The sequence below is a fragment of the Acanthopagrus latus genome, chromosome 11, assembly GCF_904848185.1.
Source record: "Acanthopagrus latus isolate v.2019 chromosome 11, fAcaLat1.1, whole genome shotgun sequence".
In the NCBI taxonomy this organism is placed as follows: Eukaryota; Metazoa; Chordata; class Actinopteri; order Spariformes; family Sparidae; genus Acanthopagrus; species Acanthopagrus latus.
In genome coordinates, this window is record NC_051049.1 from 29,607,172 (window position 1) to 29,631,250 (window position 24,079).

A 24,079-nucleotide genomic window follows, 5' to 3' on the forward strand; every position below is an offset into this window, starting at 1 on the left:
TGGTCAGTAGGTTATGGGAACACTCCCCCTTCCCACCGAAAAACAACAGAGTAGGCTAGCGTTTAGAACATTGTACCAAAAACGTACATTAGATTAGCACCAAAAACACAACATATGCTGACAGGAAGACCAGACCATATGTTTTTTTTCCAGCAGGGTGAATACAACTTGTATCATACGAAAAATATCTAAAACTGACTAGATGGCACATTTCTGTGAGGTCTGTGAAGGAATACGTTAATTCTAAGCTTCTCACGTGTGTTTTCGTTGTTGTCATTCCCAGCAGATGATTAAAAATTCAAATGATACATACGTTCCGTTAACAAATAGTATTCATCAGCTAACTGTCCCCGGATGGCGGCGAGATCAGAGAGTGTCATAAGTCATATTCAGCTGGTGTAGCCAAAATACCGTTCAAAAAATATTCTCAGATTTCGATCCATTAACATTCTGTAATAGATATATTTTGGATTTCACATAATATGCCTGTGCAATTTATAAATGTGAAAAGTAGTGGTTGAAGTAGCTGTGGCCCCAGATGACACTTTAAAAAAAAGTCTTTATTTCATTATTAAAGCCAATCAGACGTCAGTGTGTGCGGCGTTGCCCCTGGTGACGCGTCTCTATCCAGTTTAGTCCCACCCATGCATCTCATTCTCGTTCTATGGTTGGCTGTTTGGAGTTAGCTTGTGCGTTTGACTGGCTAAGATAGCTGCCTGTTAGTTAGCTATGTATATTAAGCTGATTAAGCGGATCAGACTTAACCCGCAGTCCAACAATATAGAGTTAAGTACACGTAGTTTATGCTATTTTCAGGCACCCGTTAGCTGGCAGTGTAGTTAGCTAACTAGTTAAGCTAATTTATCAACTGCAGCTTCGCTATTTCAACAGATCTTGGATTTTCTGTAAGGAACGAAAGCAGACGATTCCTGAAATGTCTTCAGACGAAGACAGGGCCAAGGAAATTCTGAAAGGCTTCAAACTGTATCCTTTTTTGCTGTTAAACGGTTTGGTAATTTGTGAAAGTGAGACACAGAGCAATATGACAAGGATTATTACGAGACAAAGTAATTTAACGTTAGCATGATGGTAGTAGCATCTTGTAGTTGCTGCTGAGACTTGGTACAGTGTGGTTAGCAGGTGTGGCTAACATTAACAAGACAGTTTCGCCTCATTCGATGACGTCAGCTGCAGGGCTTATGTTTATCCTTATTTGATGTGACAGAAGAAAAGTTCCTGTAGTCACGAACCTGGCTAATACTCTTCTGAATCACAGCTGTCCAGCTAAAATAAGTGGCTTTGGCCCTGTGGCTGTGGCAACGTTAGCTGAAACGTTCAATACCGTAACGTTATAACGTTATCGCAACAGATGCATGCGACGGAGATAATGTTAATATTAACGTAGGTTATCAGATACCAGTCGATGTACGTCCGTTTTGCTTGCAATTTGAAGTACAATGCTACTGTTATTGACTTTGAAACGAACGTTAAGTTTGAAACGTCGCCTGTTTGCTGTAACGTTGGGATTGCTACGTTATGTAACGCTAACGTTTATGTGTTAGAAGTTGTCAGTCCCATGTGTGTACCTGTCTTGTGTGGCGCTTATGCTCTATCTTTGTTGATAGACCATACCAGCCTATTCCGTGCGTGATATCCTAAACGCCTGAAGTCATGTCCTTCTTATTTTGTCCCGACTATTTTCTGTTTGTATGCTGTGTCCGACTGTAGTCCAGTAATGCCAGGTCACCAGAGGCCCTGCTCTTGTTTTTACTGTCGAGTTTGTTTGTTTAAATTAAATTCAACGTGTATTGTTGTTCACTAATATTATCAACATATGTGTTGTCTTCTGAGAAAATGTCAACAGAAGAAATGTCTTGCTGTCACAGACATTCATTAACCATCTACTTCTGCCATCAAGCTGCTTGCTCACTTTCTTGCGACACTTGATGTCACTGTTTGCAGATATTTCTGTTGAAAAAAAGCATCTCAAGGTTAAGTTTGTTATAGTCCCATTGTAAGCTGATGGTCTTTGACTGACTTGGCCTTAAGTTGCCTCTGGGAAACAGGACCTGCTGGATCTTCTTGACAGTGGTAAATAAGTAGACATCTTGTAGTTTGATGATGCAAAATGACTTGATGTTGGAACCAGTTGTGTTGGTGTAGCCAAGCATCACAAACGATAGTTCCATCTCCACGACATGTTGTTACTATTTTCATTATTGTAGTGGGGCATATGGTTTATTGTTGAGCATGGAGGCATCTTGATGGTTGTAGGTCATGATTGAGGGAGGTCCACAATATCATTTTTGGGGGAATCACAGAGATTTCAGTAATTTAAGTTCTTTTACTATGTTTCCAATCTTAATGACTCCTCATTAACTAGTTAAAATGACCATTTGAGTTGTGTAGCACAATAGATGGCTATATTGATTGGAGGACTTACAGGCTCTTCTTTGGCTGAAGTATAGAATAGAACCATGGAGTGTGAGTTATAGCTAGCAGCATGGCTGATGAGGAACTTGTGTCAAAGAGAACCATATTAAATGCAATAGTGTGTCTGCCATATTATTGGTTTGGCCAGATCCACCCACCCCTGGGATCCTGCAATAGAATCAAATGGAATACAACTGAATGCCTCACTGACTGCTGCCACACGACTATACACTAACCTGTATACCGATTGGCTGCAACAGTAAACCCAATGACAGACAAATCCAATAACATTGATCACTGATAGCAGTGCCTGCCCAGCAGTACAGTACCCTGCCACACCACAAAGACTGCTCTGCAATGTCTTGAGGAATGTGACAAAGAGCCTGTCCATAACATCTATGTCTGTCCAATAGTGTATATTTATCTTTAGGTCTATACTGTTCAGATGAGATCTATGGATTATACGCTGTATTGGTGTCATACCTGTAGCTGTTTATTCTGTAAGCGATGTCTTGCAATAAGCCTTACTTGTACTGTCTTTTGCACTTTATATTTTATGCCTGCGTACATGTGTCATTGCTGCACTGTTTATTGTGGCCTTTGTATTGAGCTAGCTTATTCAGGTCAGCTCAGCATAAAGAACAGACTTGTATGGTTCCCAAATGGCTCTTCATTTGGTGCCACTTCTGGCTGTTACTGTTCAGCCAGATTTAGTGATGTTTTGACCTATGATGGGTATTTGTTCACCTCTCTGTCACTGAAAGTATTCAGTGCAATTATACTAAAACTACAATTTCCAAAATACCATAATTCTCCATTTGGTGCTAAAACTTTTTAATTCGTTTTAAAAAAATATTTAACACTTATATTGAATTATGTTTTGAATGTTGGCAACCAGCGCAACGCATAAAAGTCTCAACATGCTTGGATCTTTTCTCATAGTGAGACATTTCTGGAACTTATTCTGTCATGTATTCATTTATTTAAATAAAATTTTAAACAAAAAATGTATCTCACATTGAGCCAGCTCCCATCATTCATTTAAAGGAGCTGACTTGATCACGGAAGAAACATCACTAGCTCTTTGCACTTGTTTCAAACTGCATTTAATTGTTTCAGTACAATGTTGTTGTGGTCTGTAACATTAAATCTAAATCTGCCTAAATTTATTGTAATAATAGTATTTTTTAAACCCCGCCAATCTGTAAAATGGGCTGGAGATCCCAGGTTACACATCTTGAACAGCTGTTCAGTCCACAAGCGTTATGTCACCCATGCATGGCCAAAACATATGAACGAACATATGGACCACATATGCTGACAAACATTGTGAACAAATCTGTATAAATAGAGTATAAACAGTGACTGCATCCATTTTGCAGTATATCTGGTTCACTAAGCCAATCCAACTTAGCTGAGAAGGAAAGACTTATCTATATCACAGCAAAACACCAGCATCACAGACTAAAACAAATGTGTGTTGCTCACAAAAATAGCTATTAATTGTCTTCATGAAACTCCGATCAACTTCCAAACTAGGTAGTGCAGATCAAATGTGAATAACTGCTTTTGTAGAAAAATATAGAAATAGATAGATAGATAGATAGATAGATAGATAGATAGATAGATAGATACTTTATTGATCCCGGAGGAAATTCAAGATAGGCTATCCAGTAACACAATCTAGCTTAAGGAGGGGGGGTGTGTCTGTGTGTGGGTGGACACAACAAATTGATGCTTTCCATATGACTGCATGGAGTGTGTCTTCGTGTGATCATGTTGTGACTCAACTGCATCATGATACACTTGCTGCAGTGCAGTGCCTCCTAGCCAGTCACAACACTACCACATAACTTATAATAAGCTAAGACAAAACTTTAACTTTAGCTCTTTAACTTGGAATTGAACTTGTTCCCCTTACTCATCTCAGTCTGTACAAAGGATGAAGGCGTGAGTGTTTGTGAATGTTTCTTGGTTAGTTCAGGCATCTTGCTGTTGTGTGGTAATGCCTAAATCCATGACTTAGTGGAGCAGGGATTTACTACCTTCTGTCTATACTGTAAAGCCAATGGAGGTTACACAGCACATCTTAGTTTTCTTTTCTAGACTTTAAATGTTTTTACCAAACATTGCTAGCATCTGTTACCCTGAATTCTTATGAAGAACGTGAAGAAAAATTCTGCCATTTTTAAAGTTGAAGGGTTTCTATAAACTACAACAAAGCTTGCGCTTTCTGTAGACCATAGCCACAGTGATTATCATATAAGACACCAAATGAAATGTAAAATGTGTCTGCTTTACGAATGGAACCTTAAGGTATAAAAGCCATATGATATGTTCAGATTAAAAGATAAATAAAATACATAATCATGTGGTTGTATGCATCCACTACAATACTGTCACCCATTATAGTACCATGTACACATACCCTGTAATAATCACTTGCATAGGGAGTCTAGTCTTTTAAATGCACGAAAATGCATTACACTTGTCACCATTTATGAAACTAGGTCTAGGTGGTATATTGTGTTTTTTGTTGTTGTTGCTGTTGTTGTATTTTTTGAACGAGGTATGATTTAATATAATACATTGTATGTTTAATTTAGTTAGATTTTAAGCTCCTTAATCCCTTTTCTCTTTTGTCCCCACTCACAAATTATCCTGCAATAATGAGGGAGACACAGCACTGTTACTCTATTTTAGTCAGTATGTTCATTAGTCTGCAGGGCAAAGTCGTTCCATATGTTTTATGTGCTACGCAAAAATTGTTCTGTTCCATGAATGAAATTACCGGTGTTGCAGTGTCAAACACAGTGGCTTGTTTTTGTGTGAGGTGAATTATAGTGCATTCTGCTTGGCAATTGTAGTATATTAGATGACCGTGAGACAACACAGTATTAGTGATGGTATTTGGGTTGGGCTGATGAACGTTTATCATTCGTTGATGGCTTGCAACCATAGACTGCTAAGCCCTGACCATCGTAACATTCTGTTTTGAAAGTAGTATGTCCCATCAGAGAGAGATGTTGTTTGTGATAGAGGAAATATAAATTCATTTGTTGCTGCTCAGAGAACTAACTCTGTGTCTCGTGTATCATTTTTGTAATTAAAATCGCTCAGTTAGCCAAACACAAGACTACGTTGGTGGCAGCAGGATTCTTTCATTTCATTTAAAGATGCCCAGTTTTATAGAGAATGGAAAATGTAGCTTTAGGTCAAAGGCAAAATATAAATTACTGATTGTACTACTATTGTCATCAATGCTAAAATAACCTGTGTACAGAAACATGAAACTGGTTTGCTTACTTCCTAACACCTGTTTGTATTGAGACCTAGGAAACTTAACTTAGGAATGCTGTTTCACCCTCTGAAAGGATTTGATGGTAATGCAGAGATTTGTTAATAAACCAATTTAAAAAAATAAATAATGACTGTCATTTATCAAATTAAAACAGCAAACCATTCATATGGTTGTAAAATTATATTATTCTGGAGCAGACAACATTGTGACAGTGTATTGTTTCCAGGTTAGGAAAGGTTGGGAATCTGTCTGTTCTTTGAGCCATTAATGCATCTTTAAAAATAAGCACAGGCTAAACGGTGTGAGCAGCTTCTCACTGGGGGCTCATTAACTTGTGTGTGTTCTGACAGATTCATGCTAGCACCCTGGTGATTTACAAATAGACACCCTGCAGCCAACCCTTAGGATGTCATAGTATGGTGTTGTCGGAGCTTAAATACATTGCTGAACATTTTTTTGTTTCTCAGAAAATGAGGAGGTGATTTGAAAATGGCCCACATTATCAGTCATGAACATTCAGTATGAGTGATGGTTTTTCTTTCCTGAAGCTAAACAAGTTGCCCCCTTTTTGTTGGTGCCTCTGTCATTATGAAAGTCCTGCCAAAATATGTGTCCTTTTTCTCCTTTGTTAGTGACATGTTACGAGATTTTAGTTGTGTGTAACATGTTGAAAGATAATCAATGAGACACTGCAGTGTGGCCTGGATTATTCTGGAAGGTGTGGAGGATGATCAGTTAGATGTAGGAGATTGGATTTAGTTAGACTTGAGAGGATTAGAGAAACCACTCAACACAGAACACTAACTAGAGAGCCAGATGAAGATTTAGGGGGTGGTAGAGGTGGTGGAGCTCTGTTGTCAGTGGAATCTGACCTGTAAGAGTGTCTAAAAGCCAGTACAGCACTAGTAGACATGGTTTGAAGCTTAGTGATGGTAGAAGAGTGTTTGATATAATATGACAATTTTAATTCCCCTAAATCTGATCTATGTTTCTAGAGAATCCTTTGGAGCATTGCCTGTTCTCACTGAACCTCACCTATAGAAGTATTTTAAGGTTTGCTGCTTCATAAATCTCTAACATACTGTAAGTAGGATCCAATATTTGATGACTTAAATGGGAACACTACTGAGACAGTTGAATTGTGAAGTTGTGACAGCTGAGAAACGAAACTGCAAGAATATTTAAGCACTAAATAGTTGTAGAGGACATGCAACGCAAGCTATTAAACTTGCAGTCATTGTTTACATATGTGCTCTCTGCTATTGTTGCAATATTGTCTGGTGAGGATAGGAGGGGAGGCATCAGCCCATGTCCCCACTTCCAGAGTCTCAAAAGTCAACTTGAAGTGTTGAGCGGTCACAAACTCTGGTCACAGAGCTCCACTCAGTTTCTCACTGTGTTTCAGTCTTCTGCCTCTTTTTGTGGTGCTGCTGTCTCAGTGTCGCCTTACGTATGTACTTCTGTATTTCTTTGTACTGGTAGAAGCCTCTAAACATTTAGGTCAGCTCTGCTTTAATCACTTGCTGAGTGAGTGTATTACTGCGCTGACTGAGACTTGAACTGAACTGACTGCAGAACAGATTGATACTGGAAGTGATTGAGTTCATTTTGTTCAAATGTTTTGTTCTTTTGAACAAAATGTCACCAATGACAAAAACCTACAGAAGTTTCTGATGAAGCAAACTGTGATAGAAGCAATCCGGTGTATGTTTGCCATGCCTTCTGGGTACAGAACTACTGGATCACACATTAACTTATGTACAGTTTAAAAATAGACTGAAAATTAGACTGGATCCTCCTTTATCTGTTGGGTTTCAGACTAAAGAAAATGACACCTTGAATTTACTCCACACAAGCAGCTGTTGCGAGGATATCAGAGATGCTAGCACAGTAAAAAGGTACATGAAATAAGCACAAGAGAAACGTAGAGATATGGTAATTCAGTCTCTATCACTGCGAGGTGTTCATGTAGCACAATTACCTGATCCAGTAATTAGCCTGTTCAGAAAATATCCTTGTTCAATGTTAAGCTAACTGTTTTGTTTATTTAATATGAAATGGACAGTCTCCATTAATGAACTTTACAGTAAAAGGAACAGCTTTAGCCTTTACGGCTAATTTCTGGCTGTAGTCCCCGGTTGGTTGACACAATAGGCAATCAAGAAAGAAGAATTACAAGAGGATGCAAGGGATAAAAAGAACGAATGCAAAAAATAGGGGTACAACGACTAGTCAACCAACACTAGTAGAAGTAGTCGTTAATAATGTCATCATGTGTATCCCACAGCATGCAATTCCACGCTAAACAATGTTTCACTTTAGCCAATTGAACTAGCTTACAGTGAGACAACTTACTTTTCTCAACTCGTTGATGCGCTGACAGCACATGTGCACCTGTGACCGGGAACAGGAACAACTTGGAAGCGGCTAAAGTGATGCCAAGGCAAAATAAAAACGTCCAAAGTTTAGGAACATTTCATCCTGGACACAACAAAGACAACGGTCACTTGCAAAATTTGTTAGATGGAACATGCTCACCATCGGGCCACTTCAGCAATGCATGAGCATTTGAAGAGGAACCTTAGAGAAGACTCAGACGCACCTCTGTAAGATAGTTAGCTCCCATACTAGTAGCTAGCCTATTACTGTATGTGCAGATAGAGTTGTCTTGGCATTAAGCAAGGCAACAGTAGTCTATATCATTTCAGTAAAGGATCATGACAGTTTAAAGAGTAACCTTGTCATTTTGTCTGACAATTACATAGTAAAATGTATACAGCATAAAGAAGAGTTGAGGAACCATAGATGGCTTTTTACAGAAAAGCAGACTCCGCAACAAGCAACTGCTCTCACCGAGTCAGTCCGAAACATTTTAATCAAAGACATGAGGCCACTTGCCATGGTTAACAGGGAAGGATTTCAACAAATGATTCACCAGTTCAACCCTGAATATACACTGCCATGCAGGAGACCCTCTCAGATGGTGGATGGAAAATGAAGGTCCTTTTCCCGCTCTTTCTGAGTTGGCAAGGTCTCTTCTGTGCATTCCTGCAACATCCACCCCAGCAGAGCAAATCTTTTCTGCAGCTGGAAATATCTGCTCTCAGAAGAGAGCAAGCCTCACTCAAGACCAATTGGCGGACTTTCCTCAGTGTGACTTGGCTTGTTGCATCTTGCAGCTCTTGAGTCTTTAGACCAGAGAATGTCTTTAACAAACTTGATGTTTTGCATGCTGTTTGTTATGCACAAAATGCACTTTTGTTATTGGAAAGAAAGTTTATTTTATTGCTGCTGCCACTTAAATAAATATAATAAGAGCCATTGTTTTTTTGTGCAATTCATAATCTTACTAGTCAACTAGTCGCTGCGGTAGTCTTTGACTAGAACACATAATTTAGTGAAAATGAGACCTCCCAAATGACATTGTAGAATTAGAAATGTCATAGTTATGGTTTCAGTGATCCTTCAACAATTTAATTTTCTGCCATTATTTTCCATCTACAGTTGTCTTTTTAGAACTGTGTCATGAGTAAATATACCTTTATATTGTACGCAGTTGACTGAGTTAATTCTCTCATTTCTCTTTTAATTCCTTAGAGGACACACATTGAACATTATAGTCTAAGTTAGCCAGTTAAAGTTGCTTAATGTCACAAAGTTCTGGCAAAATGTGTACATTACTGAAATTAAATTGTTGTGCTCATCAAGATGATGGAGAGGATAAGACAGACCCGCAGCCCCCTGAACCTGCTTATAAATACTTTATGCTAGGATTGAAGGATTATCATGCAGGCCTAGCCTTATTCTTGATATAAGAATTGCAATTACAATTTTGATTTATTAGAACTGCTATTAGATACATATTTTGTGTTATTTCACTGCATATGGACATGAGTATTTTTAACAATTTATTGAATACAGATATTTTTCAAAACACTGGTTTTGACAGTTTGAACTTGACCTCAAATTATGCAATTGAAATAAAATATTTTGTTACAGAGGATGCTTGGTCTGGGGTTGCACTTTCAGCAGCACAGACCTTTCTGAATGATCACAGAAATATAATAAGGATACTTCAGGCGGCAATATGTATCTATTTTTCTCTCTCCTGGCAACGTTTACTGCTTTCTCAGTCAGCAGGTATTCTGAAGTCGAACATGTGCGGACGAAGTTTGTTGTTAATTATGTAGCCAATCAAAACCATTGTACATGGAATTACATCTCAGCACCCAGGTGCACACAATCGATCATGGATGGCATTTTCTTGACAGATTGAAAAAAAAAAAATCCTCATGGGTTGCCAAATATACCTTTTATAGAGATGCTACCAGGTGCTTGCGGGCACCGTGCTACCCATGCTGTAGAGAGTACAGGCTACAACATAATGTAGAATTAAGCATTTATATAATATGCTTTCAAGAATATAAGACACAGCACAACATATGGCTACATACATTGTTCTGCTACTTTAGTTATCTTTTTGTTTTTCCTGATAACATCCTGACCAGCTGGATTTTCTCAACAGTATGAGCCGAGGGAGAGTCCCTGAATGCAACAGGACCCACCTGAGAGCTTAGCTGTGTGTTTGGAGGCAGTTGATGGTGGCTGTGGATGGATGAAGGGGTTCACAGATGGTGTGGCGTTGAGTGTGTGTGACACTAAGTAGTGTCTGAGTGTGACAGGATGTTAAGTGGAGAATCTTTTAGAACAAAGACCTGTGAGGCCCAAGGATAAAATTAACCTCTGTGTGCACTGCTGTCTGCCACAGTCGCTCTTGGTTCAACTGCTGGCAGTCAAACACTTTCTGAATGCTACTCATGCTGTTATGAAAATATGTGGTTGCTGAGGATTCAGCCAACAAACAGTTCCTCTGTAGAATTTGATTTAATGGCATCAAGCTGGGATATACCAAACAATAAAATCAGCAATATAATTAATAAATCCCACCAGAAGATTCACTTTTTGCACCAGCTTAAAAGTTTGTTGTGACTGGGGAGGTGATCATGCACTTAAACCGAGCTACAGTGGAGAGTGTTCTTGCCCTTGAATCTTACAGATCCTGTGGCTGTCCCTATTTTGAACTCTGACACTAAAGCGTTTTTACTAGCAAAGCAGGGATTAGCCAGCAAACTCTTAAAAATTAGGTAGGTAGCACTTTAATACAAATACCACATGATTACATTTGTGCACACCTACATTGGACCACTGAATTAAACAACACACAGTGTCAAAAGGCACGGCCTGAGTATTAGTACAGTACTGCACAGGCCAGACATTTTAGCCCTACCCATCAAACCAAATGCAAATGGACCCCAAACCTCAACGGAACAACATGGCATTTTAGTGAGGAGAAACCAAGATGATAGCCATTTTAGCAGTTTGTGAGACAGAAACATGAAAAATTGATTAATTGGAATCACACAGGCCACAAGCCTTTACATAACTCTTTCTCACTCCTGCAGCAACCATCTTTCCTTGGTACATTACACACCTTCAGGGTAATTCATTCAAAGTGGTCAATTTGGCTATCATCGCTCTTTTGTGCCAAGTTAAATTATGTTTATTTTGCACAAAAATCTCTATTCCTGGTTTCCACAGAGAAAAAGGCCTGTGTACACTGAAAGATCAGTAGCAATCATCTTCTGATACATTGGTGCCCCCAAACATTTCAGTGACTACTGCCCCAGGTGGGTGCGATGATTGAAGATACGCCCTAAGCTGTTGGGCACAGGAAGATATAAAAATACTACAAAGTTAACACTTTTTTAAGAGAAAGCAGATTATTCTTACAGAGATGGTAGCTCACACTGGAGGTGTTGAATACATTTCCACACAGCCAACTAAACTTTTTTTGAGGGGGATATATCCGGCAGTGTAACACGTTTAGGATTTTGGAGAGACTAAAAAGATGTGGGCTACACCCCTGTGGCAATTCCAAATAATCTGGAGGCACGTGAGACAGCTTTTTCACGTGAAGATTAATCTAGAATCTAGATTATCCGGATAATGGAAATTTCCCATAGTCAAACTCATCCTGAGTGCAGTCTGCAATAATATCTTTTATCGTCCCATTCCTAGAAGCTGTCACATAGAGTGGAACCACTGACAGGCTCTGTGATTGACACTTGAATTGTTTTTATAGTGAGTGTGGATGTCAGGAACAGCTGACCAACTGACAGACTTGGTGGACAGCTAGCAACCAGGGTCATTTACACAAAAGCTTCTTTAGTTTCCTGCTCCTTACTTGCAAACTGTTGTCTTTAGGGTTACCTTTTAAATTAGGAATATTTCTTTTCCGAATCCTCAGCTGAATTTATACTAATTTAGGTTTCTAAATGTTGTGCTTCTAGGTATCCAAGTCAAATACTAGTGTCTGGTTAGTCTTGTTTGTTAATAACAGACCTTTGGGTTTTCTTTGTGACATTCTGCTTTATTCAAATTGAAACTGAAATAATGCATGTAGCTTTTGGACTGGTCAGTTAATTAGGATGTGCTTCATCCACCACTACCCCCTGTGGAGCAGAGCAAGGCTCTGTAAGGTAGCCAGTTAAAAGGAAACAGAAGGAGATTTGTCTTCAGAGATTTTTTTATTTTGTTGTTAGGGCTGATACTGGTGCAGGTTCAATATAGGGTTAGGGTTAGCCTAACCCTAACCCTTAGGGTAAAAAGACAATAATTAGCCTAAATCTAATAAAAAGCTAAAAGGGACAGTGATAGAATAGGGACTACAACATGAGTCAACCTTCAACATATGGAGAGAGCTGCAGGATTTAAAAAGATTCCAAACCATTTCTGAATTGGATAAGTTTGTTATTGGAAATGTTGATTACTTTAGCTTTTGCTGCATAATTATACAGAACTATTTTGATTATACAGAATTATACTGAACTAATGTGTTAGTTAGGCTTGCCTATTCAAAAAGTCATTTGAATAGGCAAGTCATTCAACACAACCCAAGTTTAGAGGCAAGAACCTTCAGTCAGGGAAAGTAGAGGGCGATGCCACAGGCTCAAAGATCAGCTCAGGCTCAGCATGAGTACCTTTAAAGGTGAACCAGTCATGATAACCTTCATCGTATTTTGCATTCATATATATTAGGGCTGCACAATAAATCGGATTTTCATCGTTATTGCGATATGGACATGTGCGATAAACACATCCACAGCGCTGTGGACTGCAGCACCGGCAGCAGCAGGACGAGGCCAGACAACATGGAGAGAACATACATGGGAGACTCTGCTTAGTGTTTAACAGAGGCCCGCAGCTGGGGGAGGTTCACCAAGGGGTTCAAGACAGAGAGACGGAGCGTCCAGGCAGTTGGCCAGTGTTACAGTGTTTCAAAGTAATCAAGTACTCATCAGTCACAGGAGGCTTCAACAACGTAACGTTGAATGGTGATATATTCCATTTGTTCTCTCATGTAAAGGTGCAGTCACTGTCGGCTCTGTCACACTGGGAAAACACTGCTAGCATCATTAACGTTAGCAACATGCTCACATGCTTCATTGTGAAGAGCGTTAATCACTGCGACTGTGCAACAGCTGGTTTAATCAAAAAGGTCAGTTTATAATGAAATGATCCATTCACCAGAGCAGGGGATGTCTGCTCACTCATCATTCTCCCAGTTTGTGTCAGAGGACTCAGGAAGGTAAACAACAAGCTATCAAGTTACAGGAGGTGATTAGGGTCAAAAAGGGTAATGTGATTAAATTGCATTAATAGAAATGTTTCTTTTAAGGTTAAGGTTTTCAAATTGATTGCCAGAATTATAAAACATTTATACTGACAGCCCTTGAATATTTAGTTACTGCACTAGACATAAAGTGCCGTAAAAATATATATTTTTATTCTTAATATTGTTGAATAGGCCCAGGGGCCTACAGAGGGTTATAGAGTTATAAATAGGCCTACATTTTCCATTTCAGACAAGAAAAGAAAGTCTGGCTAAAAGCTTAATATCAGACTGATATGCACACTTCAATATTTGCTTATTTATCGCAACTTATATTGTCATCGCGATATTTAACAGTGTTATCACACATCGCAGATTTTCCTCATATTATGCAGCCCTAATGTATATCAGTCTTTTATAGCCACAAATGGATACATTACCTTGTTGCTATGCATTCTGCAAACCGATATTGAAAATATTAATTGGTTTGGACAGAACAAGATCTTCACAACACAAGGAGGAGGTGCTCAAACAATCCACAAGGGCCAGAATCAACAACTAATACAAGTTGCTTTCAGCCAAGTTGCAGAGGCCATATTGAATATTGTTCTTATGTTTGAGGTCACTGTATTGTCAAGGTTGATGAGCTCCAGAAAACATGCATTCTACAGACATGACATTATCGTAAAGCCTGGCCTAGGTTAGATACTGTGATAACATGACAGCATGGCTGGTTGTTTTCACCGCGTGTGCATGTGGTCTGACCCATGATTACTGAGTACTCATGCAGTAATGTACTAATGAACACTGAGTGCTCATTGGTCCAAATGTTTATGGGCATTGTGGCTGCTGTGTTCCCATCACAATTGTTGTTCACCTGAACAATAAATGATACTGTATATGGTGTATATATACATCTTTGTCATCCTTGACGAATGAAATTAATGAAAATGTAGGAATAACACAATTATAAGATATTATTAACAGGTTGGTTCTAATCCAGTTCATAACCGCAAAAGGTGGTACTTGAGGTGATAATTCTAGTTTCACAAATGTCTAAGTTTTATTGTTGTCACTTAACCTGTTCCTGTCAGAAACTGGATGAATCTTCGAGATGCAGAGACGGGCAAAGTTCTGTGGCAGGGGACTGATGACCTCTCTGTGCCAGGAGTAGAACATGAAGGTACATGCATCATCCCATTGAATGGGACAATATGACCTAAAATGTATCATGGTTATTCTGTAATTGCTGTGTTTGTTTTATTTTAGATTGATTTATTCTAGGATGTTATAAAAATGAGAATCAAAAATGATTCTACTTCTAAACTCGGTATAAGGGAACACATCTTAAGGCCTATGTGTGTTTTGGTAGGCTGATAATGTAGGTTTATCAGAAAATGTAATCTGATGAATCTCAGAGTGAGACTAGGGGAGGATTAGGCACCTTAACAGCATTTATTGTAGAAAAGTTATGTAACTAAATACAATAGTGACTGTACTTCAGTACCTCAAAAGTACAAAACTTACAGGTTCAAAGTTTGAACTCAGTTCTTCATTGAAGTTGGTTTTAGGTTGGATGACACCACTGGACGCAGAGAACCCTACAATGATCCCTTCTTGAGCTTGAGTATTAAAGGGCATCCTGCTGTTTGGCCCTGTAAAGGGAGCATTCCTTAGTAAAATGGTTAGACTATACATGACAGTCTCTCATTATTGTTGGGACATTTCTATCAAAAATGAAGTTGGAGTAGATGAAGATATCTGTGTTGGTTCCCTCGGGCAGAGAAATTGAGGTGCTTAATCTTCCACATGATTGTGTTACAGAGGTCAGTGTTTGCAAGGAAAACAGTAGTTACAGGATCAAATTAGTTTTATGAGTACGGGTTAAGCCTAACTGCACATTATTGCAGCCATGTTATTTTTATGCTATAAACGCTTATGATAGCAATGACAGTTTTTCAAAATCCATGCTGTAGCAGAACAGGAAATTGGGATACCTTACAAACCATCAGACAGTTTATATCAAAGACCAGTTAACATGAATTATTTAGAAGTGATGACGAAGATGAATGTTATCACCAAATCATTATAAAGGTGTTCATACCTAAACCTTTCTGTTTGAACTTCAACCACATTTGTAGATCTGCTTTCTGGATCGTCTTTCATCCATCCATTGTTACTGTAGTTAGCCAAAGTGATACAAGGATTTCAAGGTTAATTTGTCATACTGACAATTTTTTTCTATTTTTGTATTTTGTTTTATGAAATAGGTACTGCTCATTTTTAACATTTAGTGATTGATCCCAGTTCAGACCAAAGACTTTTCCACACACAAACGTCATTTTCGAAGGTTGCAGGGGAAAGCTGCAGCAGTGTGAACTGACCTGTTGCTGCTCGACTCAGGCCGGGTGATGATGTTGTCTGTGACTCAACTTGTCAAGTTGCTGGTGGCTGGTTTTGGTTTCATAATGCTTGCAATCAGTGTCTGCTGCTTAATTGACAACTTTACTGCTCATCGTCATGCTCATTCATATTTTAGGGTGCTGTTTACAAATAATATCCATCTGTAAAACAGCTTTAAAAGGTAAAGTACAGAGAGTAATTCTAGTTGAGCTGGTAAAACAACTCTTCTAGTTGCATTAGTGTGAACTGACAGGATTTCAGAACATTGCAGACTGGCACATTGCAAGTAGGGCATGTAGAAAATGGCGTTAAAGTGTCAGGTATCAATCAGTCAACCAGTCATTATTTGTGTAGCACCAATTTACAGCTAAAGTCATCTCATGACTTTAAGAAGGGCTGGCATTGATAATGTCCACTCACAGGCCTCTTTTAGAAGGTGACAAGTCAACCAGTGCCACACACTTTCTCAGTTCAATGGAAGCCTACAAAGCTTTAAATGGGAAAATGTCACATAAAAACAGTGGTTTGCTTTTGAAAAGACTGCTCGCTGTCAGTCACATCTTGTACCAAAAGGGTTGCAAGTCTTAAATCAATAGCACTGCTTAAACTTTCAAAACTAACTTGGTCTTGTTGTCAGCACAATTAATTACATTCTCTCTGTCTCTCCAGCTCGTGTCCCGAAGAAGATCCTAAAATGTAAAGCAGTGTCCAGAGAACTGAACTTCTCCTCCTCTGAAAAACTGGAGAAGTTCAGACTGGAGCAGAAAGTTTTCTTCAAAGGACAGTGTCTAGAAGGTAATCAGCCACAACACTCAACTGAAAGCCAGTCACTTAAAGATATGTTGTGGCACTATGCACCTGTATTGTTTGTTTGTATGGAAAATGAAGGATACAAAGCACATTCCTGCCAATGGTTTCACACTATTCAACTGATTACATGGTGGCACAGCGTGCCAAGAAATATAGCAATTTCACAAAGGAGGGAGGGAAGTGGACAGCTGTTAGCAAGTTAACATGGATGTAAACACTGTTTCCAAATTAAAGTCAGCTTTGTAAGTGAGAGAAGAAATGTCTTCAACTAATGTGTTGGACCTCAAGGCTGCACCAAATGTACGTATTTGATGTAAACATACATACAAGGAAACCCCACAAGGCAAGTTTAATAAAGCAGACAGTTTCTCATGGGCCCAGATGCAACATCATCTGCACTGTGCTCATCGCCATTGGAAATAATGGGTTTCTGAGCACAGTGGTTTAACTCTAAAAGCTGTCACTTCATAGATCTTAGACGTACTTGTCAGGGGAAACTTCATCAGCATTTCTGCATCTTATGAAGGGATTACAGTTGATCTCTAGTTAAAAAAAAACTTAATTGTGTAGTCCAGCGAGTCCATGTGTTCTGGTGGAGAGGGTTATGATGAAAAGGAATTGCAAGTTGTTCTAAAATGCAGCGTCTGATAGAATTCAAAACTGCTGTACTGGGCTGTGGCATGTGATAAGCCTTGAAAATCATGGTTTACTCTTCATATACTGAATGGAACTGAAATCACTGAATCACCTGCTTACACTTTTATTTGGCAAGGCAGTTATTGTAAATCTTGCATTCACTCTTAGTTCTTAACATTAGATAATATATGGGGATTAAAGAACTACATGTCATTCAAAATATGTGGATAGAAAATATGTATGCAAATTATTTTCACAAATGTTAACACACCAGAATGGCATTCAGTAGAGTGCGTGCCTCTGCCAAGGCCCATCAGGTAGGGCTGAACGATATGGACAAAATTTCATATCTCGATATTCATGCCAGACACCTTGATATCAATATGATACAATATGACTATGGGTTCGGTGAAAACCAAGCATTTTTCAGAAAAATAAAGAGATTATTTTAAGCCATATACAAATGGTTGATAGAGAAATCATTACCAAATTGTCACAAACTCACTACAGAGACAAATATATTTGAAGTAACAACAGTAAAGGGAGGGAGAAGATCAAACGAACTATGTGCATTTTTACAAGATGAACGATAAAATCCTAATCTGGAGAGAAAGAGTGAAAGTAAAGAACGAGACTCAGCAGCTTCAGGTTATCGGTAAAGTACCAGTGGGATCTAGAAAGAAGTCAGAGAATTAAGGGATCAAAAGTTGCTAAAAATCTATATCGTTTATATTGTTTCTTTTTCGATATCAATATCTTGAATGTTTATATCTAGATATAGATACGATTACGATATATCGTTCAGCCCTACCATCAGGCCCCTTAAATTCAATCCAGGCTTGTCACCATTGGTACCTTTGCGGATTAGCAGGATTTTTATTAGGTTCCACATCAAGTTTGACTCTACTAAAGATCCATGCATTCTTGCTTGTGAAACTAACAAAAAAAATCTCACTATCTCACAATGTTAAAGAAAGTGAGGAAAAACTCAGAAAGTGACCTTTCATAGTCTGTTGGCGATGAAAATATTTTCAAAATGTTATTAGTTTTGGTGTCATTGTGCTGGCAAAGCAGCCAACAAATGGAAACAGGCATCATTTGATTGGTGATTTCATTTGCCACTGCTCCTCGGTACTATAACTGGCCTCTGTCCTCTTTCTCTGAGGCACTATGTTTAATCTGTAAGACAGCTAAATGTGATCGTGTTTGTTTATAACTGCAAGATAAACCAATACTATCTGAATTTTGGTATTTTGTTAGTTGAATTCGATATATAAATAAGTGAGTTATCTGCAGTGTTGTATGAATTTGTGCTCCAGCACATCACAAGAAACCCAGATGATGACTGAAGTGGAATTGAGATGGGCTCTTAGTAGAATGTGACGGGGAAGAGAGGGTGCCAATACACAAAGGACACTAATCAGTTTCAATTTCTATGGTACATTAAAGTACATAACACATTTTATTAAGGACATTTGAGGAAATTATTTTATTGAGAAGCCAAAGATGGTTCCATTTGAAACTATCAATATTCAGATTGTTGCTAAGTGCATATTATGTTAAGACTGAATGATGGAGAACCACTGTCAGGCCTTGATAAATCTGGATTCATCTGGAATCCTGTTGGTACAAGATCTTCTAGATGAGTGGCTGATACCCTGGGCCACACCACATTAAGCAGACTAAGAGCAGGGCGTTGTTTCATGCTGCTGAAATTAGAGGTGGCACAAAAAAAAACATAAAAAAATACAAGAGTCTTTGTGCTTTGTTCTATAAAATGTTTGGTTGGATAATGCAGTTGCGTTATAACGCCTCATGTTCTTCAACCACTGGCCCCGCCTTACTGTTATTTTTTTAAAGCACTGTCCTGAGTTTTCATTGGAGGGTTAGAAGAGAACAGCAGCATCATCTCCAATCTCAAACAGACACCTCAGTCAGTTGTGATGTGCTGTAAGTTGTTGACAGTGTTGTCCTTGTTACTGTGTTTGGAGTGTTGTCCCTGGGGCTCTGTGTCACCTCACCTCTGTACAGTAAGGCCCAGGGACAACACAAAATCCACAGCGACACAACATGTTTATGTTGCTGCTTTGCACCAGGGAGGGAAATGTCTTTGAAACACTAACCATTAGGGTTTACTTACATGCCTTATAAAACTAGGAATGCTAGTAACAATATTGTATGTTGTTGAGGCAGCACTGAGCTCTTTGTCTGTCTGTGTCTCTCTGTCCAGAATGGTTCTTTGAGTTTGGTTTCGTTATCCCCAACTCCACTAACACGTGGCAGTCTCTGATAGAAGCAGCTCCAGAGTCCCAGATGATGCCAGCCAATGTTTTAACGTGAGTCTCTCTCTCTCTCTCTCTCTCTCTCTCTCTCTCTCTCTCTCTCTCTATCTCTCTCTCTCTCTCTCTCTCTCTCTCTCTCTCTCTCTCTCTCTCTCTCTGTGTGTGTGTTTATATATATTTATATATATATATATATATATATATATATATATATATATATATATATATATATATATATATATATATATATATATATATATATTTCTTTTTTGCATTTGTTTTGACTGTAACAAGATTTTTCATTACAAGAGTTTTTTCAACAGAGTTTGTTGAAAGTTGAATCTTTGGTAAATGTCAATGAATTTCAGAATATTTCAGTATTTGGTCTGTCCCTTTTTTGCTTGAGTGTCAGCATGCACTTGAGCTGCATGTACTCCACAAGTTTGCGTAAAACCTGCTGACTCATGTTCACTCAATACAATTTGATGGTGTTCCACAAAGCTTCTTATGGTGTCACAGTGCTTTTGGCTTTCTCAGTCTTCAAATGCCCCCATAAATGTTGGATGGGGTTGAGGTCAGGTGACTGTGTAGGACAGTCCATGACAGTCAAAAGTAAGCTGTTTTATGTTTGCCTCAATAAATCAGTCTTACAATAGTAATTTGTGATGATATGGAATTTGTTTTGAGGAAATACTGGAAACATTTTTGCAAGATTAATTCCTTTTTATTGTAGCTGTCTGTTTTATATTTTTGTCCATCATTCTCATCAGTTTTAAAGAGGGTTTTTTTTTTTTAGAGAGGGTTGCTGAGATCACATAGGAACTAGGGGTTTCACAATCTCGATTGTAAGTTGGATATCAATCGAAATGACGTCACGATCTTGACCTTCGAAATCAAAAGTGTAAGTGAGGATTTCGCCATGCCCCCAGTATCCTGTCAGGCAGGTGTGCCAAGAGGGAGAGAAACACACAAAGCACACTGTAGTCTGGCAAGTTAATGTTCCCTCCTCTAACCTAAAGCTGCAGCTAATGAAAAAGACACCCTGGCAACTGCTGGTATAGGAGACACATCAACTAAACTCGAACCCCCTCCTGCTTCCCTGAAATCAACAGTGTGGAAATATTAATAGCATAGTTCCCGGTGAGTTATTTCAACAATGTTCGTGTTGTCGACAAAAAAAACCACAGTTTGTAAGCTATGCTATGCACATGTATCATATGTGTCTACAGGCAACATGAAAAATATGGCGGGACATCTCCCCAGGCATCATAAAGAAGTAGACTTAACTGAGAAAACTACACCGGTTAACACAGGCAGCTCTTCTGTCCTTATTAAGAGGTAAACTCCCACGAAATACAACTCGCGCCAAGGCAATAACTAGCATTTTTTGCATCAGACATGCAACCTTATTTGGTGGTGGAAAACCCTGGATTTAAGCATGTAATTGGCGTAGGTTGCATCTTACCACAAAGGTGTTGCCCTCCATGTGTGATAACGTGAAGATGTGATGATCCAAGCTGTCTGTTTTAAACATCAGATTATATTTCCTGATGCAGCTTTGACCGTCTAATCATCCTGTAGTTGAGTGCACCTATTTTTTTCTTACTTGGAAATGACTGTTGGTTTGTGTCCAACCTGTTGGATCAGATGACTGGTCAAGTCGCTTGATGTGCCAATTTAATTTAAGCAACATTATGTAAAAATGTGTACTTTGTGAGATTCGACCCCCTCCAGTGTTTCTGTCCTATATACAAATCCCAGCTTTCTGTAAAAAATTGTCAGCTGCAATGTGACATCGCATGCTAACTACAAACAAAACTTGCAGTTTATGGGTTGGTAAGCCCTCCAGATACCCAAATATATGTGCACAGGCACTTAAAAAGTGTGTTTTCATGCAGTTCAGAACAGTAACATCACACCAAGCTAATGTAATGTGAACCACAGACTATAATACTTGTTACATGCTACCAGCTAAACCTCTGTGGAAATGGGCTTGCTTGGCTTGTTATCAAAGACTAGAGAGTTGACAACTTTGCCAATGTAGCCAAAGATCGAGCAAGTGCAACAACACAATACATATAATTTAGCAAGGCAGCTAATAATACGCACTGTTCAACAAAGTCCTGTTCAGTGTCTGTCGTCAGTGTCGTCACACTTTATTTAGGAGAGATGTTGCAGACGACTAAAAGCCAGTCTTAGTGACTGAAAGAGACGAGAGAAAATCTGTGTTCTCCTCCTCTTAGTCTCCTCTGCAGACGGCCTCTTTGTTCTCCTCGCCTCCTCATGATGTCCGTAGAGGCTGCTGAGCCCAATTTTGTTGCTCACTTTCCTAGCTCTGGTTCTGGTGGTGATTCTGGTCCTGGACCTGAACACTTCCTCTTTCCAGTGGTCTAAAACTGCTGTGGTAGTGCTGTTAACACCCAAACTCCCCAGCAGTGCTCCCAGCAGATTCAGCTAGCAGAGCTAACTTGTCGCTACACTCAGCAGCAGATACAGGTTACCTTCAGGCAAAGCAGCCAGCGGACATAAGAGGTAAAATCAGAAAACCTTTTCTCCATAAAATATCACAACAAGTCAACAAGTCACTGTAGCATCGAGTGATTTTGTAGCCGTTAAGCTAGATTAACAATACATCACATCACTTAAAGCCACATTATGTGACATTACCATGTTGTCGGGTCTCTCAGGATCTCCTATTAATGAATGATAGGAATGAAAACTTCAGAATTCCAAGCCTAGTTGGAATCAACTGAAATGATCCTTTAACTGTGTGTCCATACAACAGTAGAAACGAATGGATTCATGGTTGTTATATAGTTATGTTTTTTGAAAGAGTGATTTGATGCCTCTGTTAAAGTTGACCTGTATCTTTGTATTCCAGTGGTAATGTGATCATAGAGACCAAGTTCTACGATGACGACCTCCATGTCAGTACCTCAAGGGTACGACTTTTCTACGTCTGACCTCTGATCTCTAACTCTACCTTCCAATATGCTGACGTCCTGCCACGGTCTACAGATTACCAAGGGTAGCTACGTTTTGGAGCTGAAACCACTCATTGCTGACTTGTGATTGGCACATTTGGGTGAAGCTGTGGTCCCACAGTCAGTGAAGTGAGATTTGTGTTTGGTTGTTCTTGTTTTTTGTTGACCTGAAAACTTCTTCTGGACCTTGGGAGGAGAGGGAAAAGGAGGAGAGGGCACCCAGTTGTTTCCTCTGTTAAAAGATAATCTCTCACTGCATTTTACCCTCCTGACTCTTCCACTGTAAATAGATTACCACTCACCTGATCTCAAGTCAGCCAGGGAGCTACTCTGAAATGACATGATTAATTGTTTTGAAATTTCTGCCCTCTGTCAGTCCAAGGTTGCATTTACTCAGGAAAAGGATCTTCTCCTCTCTGTGTGAACATGGTAACACTTCTCTCTATGTGTTGTCTGTTTTAAGCGTGAGCTGCACGTCAGTGTCAAAGGAAGATGCAGTTCAGTGTTTCTCCTGAGCTATCTTCAAAAGGTCTTCTTTATAAAACACAACATTAAATGTCTCGAGCTGTGTCCCATCCCAGAGGCTACCTCCTGTGACATCCATATCTCCTGACAGATTATCATTATGGTTCATAAGGCTGTCCCAATCCAATGACCCAGCTTCCTTTTGTATACATTTCTGGTCAAAATGTACCGGTCATTTTTTGTCTACTTATGAAATAAGAAAATTGTTCTGTATGCGATCACAGAAGTGCAAGTTATGTTGATATTTTTGGACATAATAACGTTGTCAGATACAAATGGACTTGAATGAAACATTTCCTAATTTATGAGTTGACGAGGACTGCCTGAGTGCAGGCACTATTAATGATGGTCTCTGTGAGGCCAAGTATGGAAACTGCTCATGTAGCTTTGGTTCTCTTTTGCCGGCAGCCTCTGAAGTGGGACACAGAAAACAGGAGAGTTTTTAGATGTTAGAAGCTGACTGTGTGAACTAGTGTAGAACATTGGTTTTCAGTGTAGTGTGACAGAGGACCAAGCATCTGTTGTCATTTCTGTCCAACACGAGGGCCACTGGATTAACTGGATGCCTCTGAATGTTCTCTGTATTGTTTCAAAACAAAAATCTGCACACTTGTCATGATGACACACATTTCAAAAGCACTGTGCTTGAGGGACGAATGGCAGCAAGCAGGACAGTGTGCTTTTCTTAAGTTTCAGAGGTAAAAATATTCAACTGTCAACTAAAACATCAACAGGTGTATACAAAGAAATGTGTCATCTATTCTCAGTCATTCACCTATTTACAGTTTGTTCCTTACTAGACCCAAATGTTAACAGCTGCTTCAGGTCTTAAAGCTACTCTGCTCTGTACATTATTGCTAGGTTTTGAACTTTTCCAATTTGTTTCCAATTTGCTGCATTCATGTCATTGTTTTTTCTTAGCTTTTAACTGAGTTGTATAAAATAGACTGGTGTTTAAATATAAGAGGAGTTGTGGATTAAAGTCATCCAGTGTTGTAATAATAACATCAAGTGTGTGTGTGTGTGTGTGTGT

At 39.0% G+C, this 24,079-nt stretch overlaps 1 protein-coding gene across 2 annotated transcripts; it reads left to right on the forward strand.

The window, feature by feature from the left end:
* The first annotated feature begins 631 nt into the window (after positions 1-631).
* pde6d (phosphodiesterase 6D, cGMP-specific, rod, delta) lies at positions 632-24,057 on the forward strand. Of its 2 annotated transcripts, XM_037114226.1 has the most exons (6): positions 648-786; positions 892-984; positions 14,501-14,589; positions 16,479-16,604; positions 19,486-19,591; positions 22,419-24,057. In XM_037114226.1, exons 2-6 carry the CDS (start codon positions 935-937, stop codon positions 22,498-22,500), a joined length of 453 nt encoding a protein of 150 aa, XP_036970121.1. In that variant the 5' UTR covers positions 648-786; positions 892-934; the 3' UTR covers positions 22,501-24,057. The 2 variants fall into 2 exon arrangements, with proteins under 2 accessions (XP_036970124.1, XP_036970121.1); XM_037114229.1 differs by lacking the exon at positions 22,419-24,057 and adding an exon at positions 20,767-22,402 and having other exon boundaries at positions 632-984.
* The last annotated feature ends 22 nt before the right edge of the window (positions 24,058-24,079 follow it).

Excerpts from the sequence above, each read along its gene's own strand:
- pde6d (XM_037114226.1), top strand. The coding sequence starts at position 935 with ATGTCTTCAGACGAAGACAGGGCCAAGGAAATTCTGAAAGGCTTCAAA. Across the intron at positions 14,590-16,478 it reads GCCAGGAGTAGAACATGAAG|CTCGTGTCCCGAAGAAGATC; the intron begins GTACATGCATCA and ends CTGTCTCTCCAG. Across the intron at positions 19,592-22,418 it reads ATGCCAGCCAATGTTTTAAC|TGGTAATGTGATCATAGAGA; the intron begins GTGAGTCTCTCT and ends TTTGTATTCCAG.